We start from the raw sequence: 19208 nt of genomic DNA, 5'->3' as shown, positions 1-19208 counted from the left end.
ACATTCATCACCAGGTAGCAGCATAGATACGTGCATAGGGAAGAAGGGACACCACACACACACACAGACATACACACGCCACATATTCAAGAGTCCCCAGGGCCATTTAAGAAAGGCGGGGTGTCCTGGGTTGGGAAAGTGGGGAGGCTGCAAAAACGGTTTCTTTTCGATCCTCCTGGGGAACCCGTGCCTCGGCTTCCTTCGCTCTAATAATGTGAATGAACCCTGGAAAAGGAGCAGAGAGCGCGCGCGAGCGCGGAGAGGGGAGAGGCGGGGAGGGAGAGGCAATCCGGGCAGGGGGAAGAGGGGAAGAGAGGGGAGCGCACACCCGGTGGGGGCCGAGGCTCGAGGGGCGGCGCCGAGAGGAGCGGGGCGCGGGCCGGGAGCGCGGCGGCGGCGGCGGCGGCGGCGCGGAGGGCGCGGGGAGGAGGCGCGGGCCGAGCCGGGAGGGCGGGCCGAGAGGGAGGAGCTCCCGGTCGCCGCCAACCCGCCCGGCGGCCCGCGCAACCCTCACTCGCCGCCGCGCCTCGGAGTTTGAGCCCCGGAGCGGCCGGAGCGCAGGCACGCCCGGGGCGCGGGGTCGGAGCGCGCTGCGCGGCGCCGCCCCCCGGCCTTCGGCCCCCCAGCCCCCGCGCCCCCGGAGCGGCGCGCGGAGGGAGGAGGGCGGGCGGGCGCGGCGGGCCGGGCCGGCGGGCGGCGGACTATGAGGCGCCCACCATGGTGCGATGCGACCGCGGGCTGCAGATGCTGCTGACCACGGCCGGAGCCTTCGCCGCCTTCTCGCTCATGGCCATCGCCATCGGCACCGACTACTGGCTCTACTCCAGCGCGCACATCTGCAACGGCACCAACCTGACCATGGACGACGGGCCCCCGCCCCGCCGCGCCCGCGGCGACCTCACCCACTCCGGGCTGTGGCGGGTGTGCTGCATCGAAGGTACGTCCGGCCCTGGCACCCCCCACCTCCCGCCCCACACGCGCGCGCACACACAAACACACACACACCCTGCTTCGGGCGCCGGCCGGGAAGGGGGTGGGCGCGGCAGTGGCTCCACGCGAGACACAAAGGAGCCAGAGCGAACCCGCAGGTCTCCTCGCGGCCAGCTGTGCACTACCTCGGGGGCCCTCCTGGCTGCGGACGCCCCCAAACACACCGATCCCACAAACTCTCCACTGGCACACGCACACCCCCTCGCACACAGACACAATGAAACACACCGAAACTCACGCGCGCGCGCAGCCCAAGACCGGAGCAATCCCGAGGGGCCGCGCCGGCGCCCCCGGGGGAGGTGGAGGCTGGCGAGGGGGCGGGAGGAGGCTGGGGTTGGGGGGAGCGGATGGGAGAGGAGGGGAGGGAGGAGGGGGAGAGGTTGCTTGGCAACCGGTGTCTGTGCGATTGCTATGGGAACTGGCCATCCTGGGGCGGGGCCGGCCGGGGGCGGGGAGCTCCGGGGCTCCTCCGCGCTCGCTCCAGGCCCGGGCCGAGGGGTGGGAGTGGGGGACTGGGCTCCGAACGGTTCTGAGAGACCCAGGTCGCCCAAGCCCGACGCCTGCCGGAGACCCTGCTCCGCCACCTACTCTTCCACGGAGCCAATGGCCTGCTCCTCCCTGCTTTGTGAGAAAGGGAGAAGAGCGTCACCGAGTCTTCCCCCGACCAGGGCAGGGAGCCCTCCGTCGTCGTCCCAAGGCACGGAATCAGCAATAGAACAGGAATGAGCAGGGGTGTCCCTAGGACCGAGAACAGCCTGGGAGGGGCGTGGCCGCCCGGTCCAGGACAGAGGGGAGGGGCGCTGCTCCCCCCAGATGCGCGACACGGCGAGTAGTGCGTGCTGTAAGGATGGAATGCCTCTGGGGACCGGGATTGGGTGCCCTGGGACTGTGGGGACCGCTCCCTCCGGGGGAGGGGCTCGGACACCTCCAATGGCGACATGCGCCCGACTTAAGCGCCTCCCGCCCGCCCTGCTGCGGAACTTGAACTAACAGGTGGCTGTTCAAGGGCGATCTGATCCCAGCCAGGTCGTGGACGGGTCCGCCGCTTGGTCTTGGCTTTCAGATTGGAAAAGAGATGGGGGAAGCTGGCAGAGCGTTCCTTTCAAAAATCCTTGGACAGCGTTTTCTCTTTCTCTTTCTCCAACCTTTCCCCGAGTGTTAACTCCGCCCCTCAGTTGTTCGGGAAGTTCTCCCACACACCTAGCCTTCCTTACTGCAGTTATAGCCCCTGCAAATAGTTGAGCGTGGTTGAATTTTCGTGGAGGTTGGAAGGGAGCTCTTAAAGAGATGGCCCCTTTTCTGGCCGCATGTGGAGTCATGTCAAAAGAGGCTTTGTGAAGCTGGCTGGGTTGGCTTGGTGAGGTTGAATTTGCCCCCTTCCTCTGCCCCCTAGATCATGCCTGTTCTCATCTGGAGGCCTGCCCACCTCTGCCCCCCGCATTTGCTCCCAAGCGAGGAGGCTTTGCCCTTTGCAGTTTGGAGCTTAATGCCAGGGCTAAGTGGAGTCTTCCAGGAGCAAGAATGTGCAATCAATAGTTTAGGAAACACAGCCACACAAAGGATTGGTGGGCCGACAATCACATCCTCCTTTTTTCTTTTGAAAAACATCACTTTTGCTGTGCAGTTGCTAAGATCATGAACACCCACTCCTCTCATCTGGAGGATGTACCCACGTCACTACCTGCCACAGCACCTGAGTTAGACACAGGGGCTCCGGGGCCCTCCTGTTCTACCACACAGGCTCCATGGTGTTGTGTATGTGGTCCAGTAAGTCATGCCACTGTCATCAGCCTGACACACATGGGGACCCCAAGCCCTCCAGTTTCCCAGTTGAAATTGGAACTAACTCCTCCACACCGGCAAGCCTGGCCTCTGCAGAGTGGCTCGAATGCCTCCTTTATTAATTTCTCATCCTAATTAGGATTGATGCTGCACTTAGCATCTTGCCAGCTGCCTCGAGCCGTTTGCACTCGATGTTCATCAAGAGAGCCCCAAGCTGATCTGGGCAGCTGGCTCCGCTGGCAGAGGGAGGGTGGGGAGTTGCCATCTGGGGGACTTCGCCGAAAGAACTGGGCTGCTTCTGTCACCCCCCACCACACACATACACCTAGAGCTCAGGGGTTCTGAGGGCCAAACCGGGCCACCTCCAAGGGCCAGAACATCCTCAGACCAACCCAGAGCTGGGAGAGCTGGTTCCGGATTCCTTGTTGCACTAGAATCATCGTGACCGTCCCTCAGCCTGGGCGGAACCTGCCAGCTTATCTCATAAAAGCACATCGCAGAGTCCGACAGCAGTCTGACATCTATGATGTTGCCACCTGCCAGCGAGCGTCCAGGCTGAGACCCGGACAGCACACACACCCCAGGCCGTTCCCTGGGGCCATGGTAACCTCAATATTGGCTTTTGTGTGTACGATGCATTATTTTCACCCGCTCTCTAACAAAGTACCCCAAAGCATTAGCTGGAAAAAGATGAAAAGATCAAACCTCTATGCTGAAGCTGAGGAAATACTGCAGCAGGCAGCTAATAAAGCACCAGTTGTGACAGCGGGACGCTGAAGGGTTTGCTAGCAACTCACAAACAGCAGGTCCAGTTTCTTTGGTTGTTTCCCATAAAGGATGTTGCGGGGTCAGGAGAGCCCAGCCCTCTATGTACTTAAGGCCTCCATGCAGTCTGGCAGGGCTGCGTGCAGAGAACTGCTCCTCCCAGCCTCACCAGGGCTGACATCACCTCAGCTTTTACTGCCCCCAAAGCCAGGTCTCCCCGCTGCCCCTCTAGTAGACAAGTGTCAGATCCTCCAGGACACAGAGCCTGGTGAGTGTTACCGCACGGTGTGCTCACAACAGCCCTGAGAGGAGGCTGTCTTCCCCGCCATCTCCAGCTGAAGAAGCAGGCTCAGAGAGGGCAAGGCACCTGCCCAGAGGCTGCAGGGCCAGATTTGAGGCTCTGTCTCACTACAGAGCTCTTCCCACCATGTCATCCTGCCCTTTCCCAAACATCTTCTGGGTTACCATTAAAAATAGAACCAAGTACTTGACTACCCAGTGGAGCCCAGCTCTGAGGGTGGCTTGCGGCAGTGTGAAGGCATTTAGAAGTGAGGCCGTACAACCCATACAGAAACTGCATAACACACACTCTCTTCTTCTCTCTCTCTTCTTCCACCGTGTTCTGGACTAGCCTGTTGCCACCACAATGAGCCATCTGCTCCTTCTGTCCTCTAGACCCCCACCTCCTTCTTGCTTTGTATCTTTGGTGACACTGAGCCCAAAGCTGGGGCCATGGGAAAGGAGGCATCAATCTTTGTGGACTTTTGATCAAAGTTACCACCAACCAATGTTTGTTCAATCTTGAATGCAGTTTGGAATTAAGCAAGGTAGAGAAGGTAGACAAGCATTCTGGAGCATGTGCTATGTGCCAGAGACAGGAGACCTCATATAAACATGGGAGGGGAGGAGGAGACCCTGCGCCCCAGGGGTAGCAGCTCATATCAGCGTGCAAAGCCCCCACACCCATGTCAGCCCCGGAGTGTTCACCTGGGCTGCTGGACACCAGGGTCCACATGGGACCATCTCTGTGCTGCCATCTGGAGAGCTCTGGGTCTAGAATAAATGGTCCTGGCAAAATTCAGCCTCAGCAGCACCCCTCCCCTCCCATGTCCTCCATGCTCCCCAACACACTCACAGTGCTCTCCGAGCCTTTGATGGCCCCGTAGCTGCTCTGCCCTGGGCATTAACTGGGAAAGGTTTAGAGATATTTTAGACAGTGAGAGGGTCCTTTGCCCCAGTCATGCTCACCTCCCTTACCCGGGCAGTATCTCACACCAGCGTGCCCAGACTTTATCCACACCGTGGCACAGAGAAAGAGAAGTTATTACACTGCACCGTGGGGGTGGGGACGGAGAGGACCGCCATCCGTGACTATCTCAGGGGCACCTGCCCAGGTCCCCAGAGGTGGGGGTAGGGGCCCACTCTTCCAGCACACCTGGAACCCTTTCACACAGGTCCACGGGGAAGCCCTGCCTTAAACCACACTCCCGACATAGGATCATTCAGGGACGTTTGGATCCAAATAACATCCTTTCCCCACTTGCTCCAGGCCAGGTACTGGGCTGGGTGCTTTTCCTGTCTGTGTTTGCTTTCATTTTCTCTTGCAATAACTCCCAGGCAGCCTGTCCAATCAGGCTCAGGTGGGTGAGAGCAGAGAGCAGGCTTCCTTCCTGCAGCTGCGAGCTTGCCAGCTGGTTACCTCACCCGCGGGCCCTCCTTTGCCCTCCCGAGTTGATCATAACAGCCATCACTTATTGAAGACCTTCATGCAGGACATAGCATTCGTTCATGTAATTGCCAGCGAGTCTTCAAGGTAAATATTAATCATCTGCCTTTCCTAGGTGGAGAAAATGAGGCTTAAGAAGGCCACGGCTCCTGGCACCAGGGATGCTGTCCACTGTCTGTATCACAGTTGAGGTTGACCAGATTTGGGAAGGGGCAGGTGAGGGGCTTGTCTCCGTAACAAAACACGATGGGCTTGATGGCTTAAACAACAGACGTTATTTCTCACAGTTCTGGAGGCTGGAAGTCCAAGATCAAGGTGCTGGCCAGTTCAGTTCCTGGTGAGAGCTGCTTCCTGGCTTGCAAACAGATCCACCTGATCCCTGTGTCCGCATGTGACAGACAGCTAGCTCTCTGGTCTCTCCTTGAATGGACACTAATCCCATCCTGAAGGCCCCACCCTCGTGACCTCATCTAAATCTAGTCACCTCTCAAAGCGCCACCTGTGAATACCGCTGGGGAGTTAGAGCTTCAACATATGAGTTTGGGAAGGACTTAAAGATTCAGTCTGTAACAGACGTTCTTCCTTCCTGTCCCTGCTCTACGGCTGGTGCTCACTCTCTAATCATTCAGGAGGGGCCCTGGCAGTCCCTTCTCGTGTCTGCTCTGTCTCTTCACCCTCCTGTGTCCTTTACTCTTTTCTCTCTTCTTATAAGGAAAAACCAGCTGGAGCCAGCTGACTTAGTGAAGAGAAGCTGGGGATCTTAGTGGACCCCAGCCTGACTTAATGGCCTCACTGCAGAGCCAGCTTTGGAGGACCCCTATGTCAGGGGCTTCAGAAGGGCTCAGTAGGAAACCAACAGCTGTTTAAAATAAATCTCCTGTATCCATCTCCTTAGACAGCCAAAACTGTGGGGATTTCTGCACATAGTCCCAGAAGCACAGTCGGAAGGGGCCTCAGATGATCAGATCAAGGGTGTTGGAGAGCCTAGTGGGCCTCTGTCTCCTCATCTGAAAGTGGAGCCTGGTTGATCAGGAACATTCCTGCCACCATTGACTTTCTGCCACACAAGCCCCAGCCAGAGAGCCCCCACCCAAAGCCTCCAGGTTGAACAAGGTTCAGCGTGGCCTCGAAGTGGACTCATGGGAAGCTGGGTTCTCCAGCTGGAAGAGCCTTGGAGATTACTTAGTTCAGTGGCTCTCAACCTTTTTTCTGTTAAGACATACATATAAAGGATATGTCACCTGCCTACTGGGCATCCTTCATTCCTTCATTCCTTCATTCATTCATTCCCCCATTCTCCCGTACATGCTCACTGAGCACCTGCTCTGTGTCAGACGTGTGGGGCTCTGAGTCACAGGGGGCACAGAACAGACGTGGTCCCTGCTCTCTTGGAGCTGACATTCTAAGGGGGTAGCTGGCACTTCCAGGTACTGATGAGTGTTTTGACAAAAACAGACAGAGGGGTGTGCTGGGTGGCTGTTGGTCAAGGGGACGGGAAAGAGCTGTCAGAGGAAGGCTGGCGGGAGAGCTCCCAGGGAGAGGAAGAGGCCCTGAGGCAGGAAAGAACCTGGTGAGGATGGAGGAGCATGAGCGAAGAGCAGGGGTGGGCAGGGCTCCATCACTGCATAGGGGTCTGCAGGAGGCTTCAAGGTCAAGGTCAGGAGCCTGCTTTATTTGCTTCATATTATGAGGGGTCAGTGCTTCTGGAGGGTTTTGGGCAGGAGAGTAAAGTGATCTGGTTTCTGTTTTCAGAAGATCTGCTGGCTGCACGTGGGGAATGGAGATTCTGGAAGGCAGGGGAGGCCACCAGGAGACCAGTCTGGACATTCTTGCAGGTGCCCAGACTGGGAGGCTGGGGCCGAGTGGAGTGGAGTGCAACTCAGGAGAACCACAATGACTCCTAATAGTCCAAGTGTGGTGGGTTCGTCACCACTGCCCCTCACGACAGGGCAGGATTTCTCAACCTGGTACCTTTGACACTTGGCGCTGGATCATTCTTTGTTGTGAAGGCTATCCTGTTTATTGCAGAAGGCTTCGCAGCGTCTCCGGCCTTCACCAGCTAGAAGCCAGTTACAGCGCCCCCCACCAAGTTGTAGTGACCAAAAATACCTCTGGACTTTGCCAGATGTCTCCTGGGTGGGGTCAAATTGCCCCCCATGGAGAGCCCCCTGCTCTACGGGAAGCATCATTGAGGTCAAGGGCAAGGGCAGGTCTAATTCCTGGTAACTCCTGGTAATAAGAACTCCATTCATTTCTTTTTCCTTGGAAAAAACGCATGGACTGCCAGCGGGGGACGGGGAGCATCTCTATTAAGGGGATGACCTGGCATCAGCTTTAGGAGGCATCAAGGGTGCCCAGCTCCATTCCTTTCCTAAGAGTAATGAATCACCGGTGACCCAGCTCACCCTGCCTGTGACACCCCAGCATGTGTCCCCATGGGGATGGGAACTGCTGATGTGGCCTAATCCTCACACTCTGCAAGCAAAGGAACCTCAAGGCTGGACAGGCAAAGCGACTTACTCAAGGTCACATGGCTGGTTAGTAAGAGCGGGGAGCAGAAGCAGGTGTGGGGGCTGCCTGGTTAGGGCTCTGCCCGCACAGCCTCCCCTCGGGCTGGCACCTGGGCGAAGGTTGGGCAGCAGGCCCCTGTAGCACGAGGTAGGCCGCCAGAAGTGCGGAAAGAGGAAGGAACTCATTTCCTCTGGGCCTTCTCTGCCCCAGCACCCCACTTGCAACACGGTTAAGTCCCGTGTGTGTGCGCGCACGCTGGTTCTCCAGGGAACAGCTTGTAAATGAGAACAGACTGGTTCTCACCCCCAAGGATGGGCCAGGCAGGGCCTGCCTACATCCACCCTCAAGTTCCCCCCACAGTTCTTCCTCTTCACCCCCAGGGCGCTCTGGGAAGGACTGCATGAGACCATCTTTTCTGAGCTGCAAGTCAGGACCTGGTACCAGACCAAGGACGTTTCTTCCTAATAGATCAAGTTCTTCATATGAGAAACTTTTTGAAGCCGTGAACATGACATCACATGATTTTACTGTGTGTGTTTAGTTCTTCTTCCTCCAACCGAAAAAGAAAGGAAGGAAGGAAAGGACAAGATAAATTACGAAATAGGTGAGGGACTGAGATGGAAGTTAGAATGAAATAAGGAAAATAGATGATGGCTGAGTGCAGTCGGTGCATAAAACACCTGCTGTAAAGGCTGGCTGGGTTGTCAGAGGTGGGCTGCAGACTTGCCTCTGGGCTTCCTGGGCTGGGACAAAGAGAAGAACGTGCCCAGGTATAAAGGCCATGGGGCACATGTAATAAAAGGAAATAATGGCTCAAGAGAAGCCTAGCTGTTTCGGATACAGAGGCCTGGAAGAAATGTGCCCCGCATCTCCTTGTAGAAGGGACATTCTGTCCCATTAAGATGGACTCTGTTGAAAAGGCAGCATGAGATGGAGGAAGGAGGCCAGGTTTGAGGGAGAGAAGACTTGAGTTCAAATCCAAGTTTTGCAGGTAGCTGTGTAGTTTTGGGTAGATTACTCAACTTCTCTGACTTGTTTACGTGTCTGAAAGATGGAATAATGAGGCAGGGAACGTGGAAGTACTGAGCACACACTTACAGAGTAGGCGTTCCCCAAATGGCGTGCTTGTTCTGAGAACCCTGGGTGGAATCGAGTCTGCCAGGGCCTCTTTATGCCCCCAGGCTCCTGGGTGGGGGCTGCAAGTCAGACGGAGAAGTTAGCTGCCAACTGCCCACACGTGGGGGATGTGAGGGTGGCCATCCAGGCACAGGCTAGACATCTTTGCCCCTTCGCATTTTGAGGGCTCCCTGATACCCCTGCAGCATCAAGATGGGGCTGGGGTCCAAATGACCCTCCAAATGAAGCTCCAGGGTCTTTGCAAAGCAGATGGTACCTCCTTTCGAAGACTCAAGGCTCCCTGCTGGCCCGAGGATGCAGGGTGTGACTTCACCCTTAGCCACGCCTGGCCTTGGCACCAGGCCCTCTCCTCTTCCTCCTCTTCCTCCTTCCCTCCCTCTTCCCTGGAGCCAGGATGGAGGCAGGGGAGCTGCCCTGTTGGGTTGCTGGAGCCAAGGATGTACTTAGGTCAGAAGAAGCCTTTTGCTCCGCAAAACATCAGGATCTCTCCATCATCCCTCCTTCCACCCATCCTCCCCTGAACTTCAATCTGTCCTTCAAGTCAACGTCCTCCATAAAGTCAACCCCAAGTCTGTCCTTGGACTCCTCAAGCATTTAGGTCCCCCAGTCACAAAGGGACTTGGGCTGGAAAGGCCTTTGGACTTTAACTGGAGCTGCTCTCACCCCTCCCCCACCTATTACTCCCCTCCCCCACCTCTGAGGTTGCAGACCCAAAGCAAAGCACCCCCCCACTACAGCATCCAGCCCTTCTGTGCCTCCTACCGAGCCAAGCCCACAGAGGCAGGGTGGCCAGCAAGTGCCGTCTGTGTGTCTCCCCACTCGCCTCAACCCCCACCCCGCCGCTGCCCCATCTCCAGAAGAGAATATGGAAAGATCCAGGGGAGTTCCTGGACTCAAATTCAGCTCCAGAGCCTGGAAGAAAAACAAATAATTAAACATTGTTAGCCTCCCTAGCTCACCTGCCGTCAGCCTCTCTGTCACCTCCTGGCCCTGGGGAGACAGACGGGCTGCGTGCTTGTGTCAGCTCACTTTTGCCAACCCTTTGTAGTCCACATGGAAGTGGCAGCATCAGATATCTAGCACTGAAGTCGTGTGGACCTGGCCTTGAGTCTAGACTCTGCCGTTAATTGGCTGTGTGTCTTCAGATAAATTACCTAAACTCTCTGAATTCCAGTTCCTTCATTGTAAAACGGGGGCATCATCGAATCAATCCTTGGGATTGTTGTAAAAAATACAAGAAAACACAGCAAAATAACCCTCATGGCACCTGGCATCTTGTAGATATTCAAGGTATGATTGCCTTCTCTCTATTTCCATATTTCCTGAAACTTGGAAGTTTTCCCAGAACAAGTAAGTCAGCCAACCTTTGCAGCTGAGCTGAGTGAGGCCCCAGGTCAGCTCACGGGCCTCCAAGGTCTGGGAATGGGAGAAGCTGAGCATCCCTGGGGATGTTCAGGCCGGTGTAGAATGCAGCACTGTTTCATCACCTCTCAAAGGCAGAACTGCTCTGAATGGCTTCTGTGAACCATAAAATCAGAACCTGAGCGTTCTCAGTTAAGAGTTGAAATAGGGTCTGGCATCAAGGCAGCGCCCAGGGTGGTGATGGCAGCCACCCAGGCACTCATCCCCTCATCCCATTTCCTGGTAGGCACAGAGACTACAGCTGTGAACTCCAGTGTCTAGGGATAAGGGTTCTGATAAAGGAGAACGGGGAGCTGAGTGTGGAAACATCAGGGTGGGAGTCAGGAGACCTGTGGTCTGGTCCTAATTCTGCCACTAACCATCTGCACAATCTTCTGCATATACCTTAGCCTCCTAGAGCCTCTGATTGGCTGTCAAATTGGTAAATGATACCTGTCTTTCCCCCCATCCTTCTCTCATCCTTCCCTCCGTCCTTCCCTCCTTCCTTCCCTCATTCCTCCCTCCATCCTTCCCTCCTTCCCTTCCTCCATCCTTCCCTCCATCTTTCCTACATTTTCCTCCATCCTTCCCTCATTCTCCCTCCTCTCTACCTCCATCTCCCTCTTTCTTCCATCCTTCCCCTCTCCTTTCTGCCTCTATCCCCCATCCATCCCTTCCTCCCTCCGTCTTTTCTTCCTCCTCTTTCCTCCATCCTCACCATGTCCTCCTCTTCCCTCCCAGGGTTGTGTGAATATCCGATGAGAGGTTACTTGGCAAAGTACTGTGAAAAACAGCGTGGCTGTGCTCTCACAGAGGCACTGCAGAGGGGATAGGACTTCAGGCTCATTTTCTTAGAAACACTTGGCTTGGCCCCCTTCACCCTGACACCTCAGCAAGGACCTGCAGGCTGGTGGTAGCCTCAGCCATTGCTTTCGCTTCTGCTGGTTAGTGTGTTCTCACCTCAACAGAATCATCCCATTGCCTCTCCCACAGTCTGCTTTGTGCCCAGCACAGTGCTGGCCACCACAGAGACAAGACTAAAAACCCCTTTCCTGTGACATCCTGGCACGATTCCTTAGAGCCCTCCCCAGCCCTGCCGGCTTTCCCTCCACCTGGATCCCAGCCTCTGTCATCTCTCGCCTGGATGCCCCAAGTAGTGGGCATCCCCACTGACCGGTGTTCCCACTGTCCCTCCTGCCCACCCCCTTGCTAGCCCTTCTTCACACACAGCCAGAAAGCTCTTGTAAAAGTGTATATCAGATCATGTCACTCCCCAGCTTGATACCCATCAATGGGACCACATCCCACTTGGGATAAAGTCAGACTCGTTCCCTGATCTTTGAAGCCCTGCAGATCTAGCCCCACACACCTCCCTATCATCTCCCATTGGGGACTTCCCTGTCCAGGAGGGAGTCAGGGAAGGTGATCTCTGAACTAAGTCCATGTGACGGTTAATAGGACCAGGGCCGGGGGTCAAAGAAACCTGCGTTTGCATCCTACCCTGCATTAGCTCTGTGACCTTGGGCGAATTCCTTCGCTTCTCTGAGCCTCTGTTTCTCATCTGTAAAACGGAGATATTATGGTAGACACCCCATGGCGGTGAGCCATTCCCCAAGACACAGAACCAAGGAGGAGTGTCCTGGGGGTGGGGGGGGGTACAAGGGAGCTCGGCTTCGGATGGGCTGAGTGCACAGCGCTGGGAGACCACTCTCTCTACAGGGCAGAGGCAGGGCTGGCCTGCAGACACGGATGTGGGAGTTACCTGCTGGCTGGATGGAGACAGATCCCCTTGTAAGGAGATGTCAGGCTGTGACCATTGAACCCCGCTGCCTCTGGTTCCCTGACAGGACGAATAGCACTGAGGCATTTGTCTTTTCTGAACCAAAATTCTAGACAAAAGAGCAGAGGACAGATTTTCTCGTGTTGTTGTAGATATGAGAGGCAATATAGGAGGTGTTACTGAGATCTTGAAGTGTTGACATGCTTAGTTTTGGTGGCGAGATGGCAGAGGAGGAGGCAGGGGATGCAGAAAATTTTAAATCAAGACTGCCCTAGAAAAATCCAGATCCGAGTAATAATAGGTCATGTGAAAAAATGATTGGTGTCCCCAGGGCTGTATTCATGCACATTACACATCATTTAATGCTCTGCTGTCACCATCTTGAAAATCTTAATCATTTTGGAACAAGGGGACCCACGTTTTTTATTTTGCACAGGACTGGACCCTCAAAATTACATAGCCAGGCCTGGGTGTCCTGTTCTATCCTGAGAAAAGACTTTGATTGGAGGAAGGATGGGGCAGGGGAAGCTGGAACTGGAGGGGAGGCGATACTGGAGGGTCCTGAGTGCACAGAAATTGGTGGCTGGGGTGGGGAACAGAGGTGGGTGCTGGAACCATCTCGTTTTCTCCGAGGGCCACCACAACCAGTACGCAGGGCCTGGGGCTGCCTTGGAGATGGAGAGCAATGTTACCTAAAACTCCATCACTCTGTTAGCATTTATGGGCCGCCTGCTGAGTGCCTGGCTTCGTGCTGGGCCCTGTGGGTACAGAGAGGTCTTGGGGAACTTACTCTCTGGTTCTGGGGAACCTGCAGGAGAAAAGACACGCAGCAGAATCCAGTGCAGGGTGTGGGCAGAGCATCAGAACACATCTGGATGTCAGGGCCTCCTCCTGGGGGCTCTAACAAGGCCTGTCTCTTTGGGTCTTGGGAAATGGGAAATGCACGCGGGACTCCACGTACATCTGCCTCTGGATAAACTTGAGATACACAGCAGCTGTTGTGAGTGGCATCTTGGGGCGGGGTGGGGAGGGGGGACATGGCCGTGGCTGTGGTGGTGGAGGGCCCCAATCCCGGAGCGAATTAGGGTTTGAGTCCAGGCTCTGTCTCCTACTAACTGTGAGACCTCCAACCAGCCAGTTCACCTTCTTTGAGCCTCAGTTGCTTTCTCTGCAAAATGGGTGTGTTAGCAACATCTACCGTGCAGATTTGCTGGCAGGAGCCGAGACGAGCTGTGTCAGCACTTGGCTTGGGGCTGGAACACGGTGCCCGAAGCCTGGTGACTACTCTCACTTGCTAACCCAAAGCAAGCCCTGTGCGTGGGGCTACAGGGGAAGGGGGCCCACAGTGAGGGTGGGTCTCAGAAGAGGGAGACCCCAGCCCCCAGTCCACACTGCAAGCTGGGAGAAGAGCGTGGCTCCCCGAAGACTCCCCGAGGACATCTCAGGACACCCAGGCTTCCTTCCAGGGCCAGGATAGTCCAGCCAAGGCCGTGTCACCGGCTCGTCTCGGCCGTGCAGCGGGGGGAGGCCGCCCGGCGCTTGCTTCCGGCCCGATAACAAGCGCGCATTGACGGCCGGGTTCCCCAGGGCGAGCGCGCTGTTCCCGGCTCGCATCTGAGCCCTCGCCCGAGACATTTTCTCGCTTCAGCAGTTTGGCATGTCATACAAAGGGGCTCTGATTTTTCCTGATGTCCGACTCCTCTTGCATGAAAAATAGCTTTTGTTATCTTTCTGCCCACGGATTCCTGCGTGTGAGTCAAGGCCAGATGCCTGGTGGGTGGAGAGGCCCCATTTGCTTAACCGTTTGGAGGGTCTTCCTTCTTGCACCTTGGCGGCCACTTGGGGCCGGTGGCCATGGTCCTGGGGTTCCATCTCTTGGGGAGTTGCCTGCTGGTCCCTGGCCTGTCCCCCATCCTCACGCTGGTCAGCTCCTCTTCCCACTTGGTGGCTTTCGATGTGCCCAAGGGTCCTTGTTTGGGCTCCCTCCACTTCCACCGCCCCCACCAGGACCACATCCACCTGGTCAACGAGTCGGCCCCCTTCTATGGGTTCATTTGTTCCTGCCCAGCCCTCATCCTTCCTCCCTCCCCCTCTTCCTTTTCTTTCTTCCTAACTTGTGTTTCTAATTATTCCTCCCCCTTTTCCTTTCTGGTCTGCCATATTTAAATCACACAAGCCCTCTCTTACTTCCTGTTCAAGGCAGTCTTTTGAAAGTTCTGGAGACACTGAGTAGATAAAAATGTATTCTTTTAACTCCGTGATTATTAAGAGGGTTATTAAACATGAGGGGAATTCTGTTAAATAGCAAATTGAGTGAATCAAAAACCCACAGATGTGAAACCTCTAAAGGTCACCTGGTACAGAATAGATGTGAATACGGCTGTGGCTGTTCTATGAGGTCTGAAAAAATACTGGGAAAAAAATTCAGCAAAAGAAATTTTTTTTTAGATGATGGTCGTGGGAACTCTGAGTGACTTATCGCCTTCTGTCTTTTTCAAATTTTCTATTGTGTTGGGGAGGAAGTGTACATAAACCTGATACTTAATTTTAAAAAGCGCCAATCCTCAGACAGATGAATGGGTCTGTACGTTCATTCAGCATTGATGGTGTCTGTTCTCTTCAATCTTAAACGCATCCAGGAACACGTTCCAGGCATCATGCCCAGTCACCTTTTGTCAGTGTTTGATTACAGGCCACCCCTGACTTATAACCAAAGTGATTCCTGGATGAAAGCCTTTTCGAGCTATCCACCATTGAATCTTTATTTCCTGTAAGCACGATTTACACACTGGGTTTCCATTCCTAGAAATCCATCTCGTACAATAAAACTGCCCAAAGTGACCACTACAGTAAGTGAACAGTAAATAAAACCCAGATATATGCTCTTACAAACTTTTATCACATATGTAAAACTAAGCACTTAATATAAGAACTCTGCCATGAAATCTTCCTTCGGGGGTATCTTTCTGCCTGAACCAGACAGGCCAAAGTTTCTTAAAATATGAATCCAATGAAGTTTGAACAGAAGATGCTTGCTTTTTATTTTTCCCTGAAAAATCTCCCTGTGGCAAGTTTAAGCATGCTCCGTTGCACCAACCAAAAAAAAAAAAAAAAAATCCTCAAATGCTGTAAGATAAAGGCTTCTTCTGTCTCAGAGTTTTTCCATCGCCAATTCCATTTGTGTAAATTCTTTAGAAAAGGTCTTTGCCTGGCAAATATCGGAGGAAAGGCAGGGTCGGCTGTGACTTGCACCGCCGTTGTGAACCATCCCTTGCTCTTTGTCTCGGTGAGTCAGTTGACCCTTCAAATGCCAATCAATGATGAGGAATCAGCTACCAGGGGTCCTTGCTGCCAGGTGCTCATTAGCGCTGCTTTTAGCCATTAGCTGCAGTCGTAGTTAAGATAAAAGCGCCAGTGCATGGGTAGAGAGGCATCCACTTCCGGCAGTCTGTGGCTGAGATGCTCGATACTTGAGCTGGAAAGTTATTTCTCGAGTCTCATCAAAATCTCCATGCCTCTAATGGCGAGGTCTAGTCCTTCTTATTCAGTTTTTCCCGGAGCTGAAAACAAAGCACTCATCTTCAGCCTTGAGAGCCCTTCATCTGCTCAGAAGTGGTGTTTATGCCATCCTTCGGTCTCCCCATCTCTGGAGGGTCGGGAAGGAAATTTACCTGGTTCTCTTGTTTTTTGTTTTTAAACCTGGGCGCTTTCTCTAGCTCCTTTTTCTGGCTTTCAAGCAACAAGCCTTTAAGGCATGGCTGCTGGTGCCAAGAGCTCTAGGAGGTGCTGGGGTCCAGAGCTCCGTGGGGGACCCTCCCCTTAATCAGAGGTGGGTTGTCGAGTTGCCCACAAGCAGGAAGGGGGCCAGGCCAGCCCTGCAAAGCCTAACAGCCCTTGTCCCCCCACCCCCACCCTTACCTGCTTATCCATCCCACACCCTCCTGCTCACTTCTCTGTGTAGGATCCACAGCACAGATTCTTTTTAAAATCAGGGCAAATATCTGTGAGCGCTCACTGTATACTGAGCACTATATGTATAATCTCAAGACCTTTCCATATGTCATCCCTGTAACAGCTATGATTGAATACTGTTAATTATCTAGCGGACTATTAGTTAATCAGGCATCTGCATAGAGAGAAAGCTGTCACTTATCTGGCCTTTACTATGTGCCAGGAACTGTCCCAAACACTTTATACATAGATAGATTCATGGTTTAGTTTATCCTCAGCCACCCCGTAAGGTAGGTACTCTCCCTACTTCCATTGTATACACAGGGAAGCTGAGGTTCAGAGAGGTTAAGCAACTTGCCCGAGACCCCAGAGCGAACACGTGTTGAAATCAGGATTCAGATCCACACAATCTAGCTTCAGATTTCATCCTCCTCTTCACCGAGCCGTGACAGCGATAGCTATGACATCTGAAATCCTCTCATGTGCAGGCACTTTGCATAGTTCCTTTCATCCCTACGACACAGCACGGGGAGCACTTCCCTCGTGGGAGGCGGGGAGATGGAGGCAGGTTTTCTGGACTGGGACACAGCCAGCATTTGCATCCCGGGCTCCAACTCTAAAACCCATCGCCGGCTTTGTCTCCAGTCCCATGCTGAAAAGTCTCCTGTGCCCGCTGCATGTCAGGGAAGAGAAGCAGTCTCCCTGAGGAGAGGCTGTGGAGTGGCTCAGTGTCTTGTAAATGTCCCAAGCCTGCCACAGTGACTCTGGGAACCCAGGGGCCACTGCAAAGGCTGCTGATGCTGAGGGAAGGTGGGAGGAGGAGGGCTGCATGTGAAGACAGAGCAAGACCCATCCCCACAGGTGCAGCTCAGTGGCTGCCAGACGCTGGCTGTGGGCCAGGCTGGCATGGCAGACTTCTCGGAAGAGGTGGGCACAGCGTCGTGACCAGAACAGCGCACGATGCCGGGCCTCGGGGCTGACTCATGCAGCCTGGAAAGGAAAGATTCTGCTGTCAGACCGAGGGCGGCTCTTAAGATGGGATGCTCTCAGCAAAGAAGGTGAAAATCATTTTGCTCAAGACAGCTCCTTTAAGGAGGCAGTAACTGTGCACTTCAAACCCCCAGAACCCACGTTTTGCAGGGGATGCCACCTGCCAGCATGCTTTCACACCCAGATTCCAATTGTTGGCATTCACGTGGTGACTCCCGACTCACCAAAGGCAGATAGAAAAACAGAGTCTGATCATACTGTATGCTTCCATTCATATCAAGTTGAAATGCAGGCAGAACTAATATAGGGTGATGGAAGTCAGCAACGTGGCTCCCTTTGTGGAGAACGGACTGGGAGGGGGCAAGAGGGATGGCAATGGTCTATATCTTGATCTGTGTGATGGTTACCCAGAGTAGACGTACAACCATCAAACTGCACTCTTAGGATTGCTCTCGGTATATTACCCTCAATAAAAATTAAAAACAGACAAGTACAGTTCTGGGGTGACAAAGCCCCCTCAGGTGGCCTGCCACCAGCCCTCACCTGCCCCCATCCATCCCCACCTCCTGGCCTCTGTTTTCTTCAATTCTCATCAATCCAGCAAATATTCATCGGGAGCGTGTGCACTTACCTGTGCTCAGTTCTGAAGATGCGAAGATTCACTTCTTCACTCAGGCATTCATCCAGCAACTGTTTTTGTGCTTGGTCTGCTTGACCTGCTAAAGGAAAATGATGTTCCTTTTTTCAGCGAGTTGCGTGATTCAGAGCTGTTCAGAATGACGAGACCTCCCACCTGTACGCGCCTGATGGTCAATAGACTCTCATGGAACCCGCAGAACCCCTTGGGAGACTGCTCTCTCTCGACTCTGCAACTGTGGTTTTGAAAAACTGTTTGGTACCCTGCCCTGGGAGACATTGCCATCAGTCCTCATCCTGCCCCCTCCCCCAGTTCTCCACCCGTACATTCTTTGAGTCTGTGTTAAAATCTAGCAAATACTCATTGAGAATTGAAAAAACAGCCCCTGGACAGAATCATGGGCATCCAAAAGTTCATTCATTCATTCAGCAAACATTTTCTGAGTGCCTGCTACTTACCAAGCAGCATTCTAGGTGGTAGGGAAAGTTTTCCCAGCAGTAAATAGAACAGCGATTTGTGCTAATGACTGTTGTCACAGGGGAGACACACAGTAATCAAGAAAAAACTGAGAGCATCAGGGTGAAGGTTGTGATGATAGAGTGGCTGGAGTGGGCCTCAAAGGGACAGGCCTGAAGGAGGTGAGGAGGTGAGCCCTGCAGAGGTGTCTGGGACAGTCAGGTCAGGCAGAGGAATAGCAGGTGTCGTGGGCCTTCAAGAGCCGAGTGGCTGGAGCAGGGAGCAGAAGATGTGGGTCAGAGAGGGGCCACTGGTAAGGACCTGGCCTTTTACTCTGAAGAAGGAGTTGTGGAGGACTTGGAGCAGAGTCCTGACATGTTTTTGCCTGGGTTCCAAAAGGATCCCTCTGGCTACCATGTTGAATAGTGTAGGGCCTGCCCTTTAATGGCTCCTAAGTGGATGGGGCTCTTCTGGGATCCTTGGTTAAGAGAAGCTTGTCATGCTGTTCTCCAGTCCAGAGAGAAATCAGGGAAGGCTTCCCAGAGGTGGTGACATTTGCTCTGCGTCTTGTGGAACATGCAGGAGTCTGCAGGCAGAGGGAGCTGAATGTGCAGAGTCACGTCTTCATTCATTCACACATTCATTCACTCATCTGTTCATCCTTTATTCATTCCACAGACATTTTATTGAGCACCTGGGTGAAAAATAGAATCCTGTTCCTCAAAGAAATCAGAAGGGAGACAGCAGGACACCCAAATCCATTACAATTCCGTGCAGAAATGTGACAGTACACACAGATCCAAGGAGCTGCAGTTGCACAGAGTGGGGAGAGGGAGGCCCTCTGAGGCACGGGGTGTGGGCACAGGAGTCTTTCTAGATGCCAAGTCATCTGAACCGATTTTGAAAGATGAGCATGAATTCATTAAGGAAATAGGAAGGAGGCTAGGGTTCCAGGCAGAGCACCAGCACAGGCAAAGCTCTGAAGCGGGCACGCGCTCAGGCATTCCAGACTTAGCGCGTGCCTACTGTATCCCAGGTCCCGAGTGAGCCACTTGGGATGTATGGGACACAGTTGGTTCTGG

General features: G+C 54.0%; 1 protein-coding gene across 1 annotated transcript in view; it reads left to right on the top strand.

The window, feature by feature from the left end:
* Positions 1-479: 479 nt before the first annotated feature.
* CACNG4 (calcium voltage-gated channel auxiliary subunit gamma 4) overlaps positions 480-19208 on the top strand; it is a 55822-nt gene continuing 37093 nt past the window's right edge. The window contains exon 1 of the mRNA XM_074343510.1: positions 480-937. Within this exon, the coding sequence (XP_074199611.1) occupies positions 718-937 (220 nt within the window). The 5' untranslated portion in view covers positions 480-717. The remainder of the gene's footprint in view (positions 938-19208) is intronic.

Source organism: Camelus bactrianus, chromosome 16 (genome assembly GCF_048773025.1).
Source record: "Camelus bactrianus isolate YW-2024 breed Bactrian camel chromosome 16, ASM4877302v1, whole genome shotgun sequence".
Lineage (NCBI taxonomy): Eukaryota > Metazoa > Chordata > Mammalia > Artiodactyla > Camelidae > Camelus > Camelus bactrianus.
The sequence above is the reverse complement of the archived record's forward strand: the minus strand, read 5'-3'. Positions and strand labels throughout refer to the sequence as shown.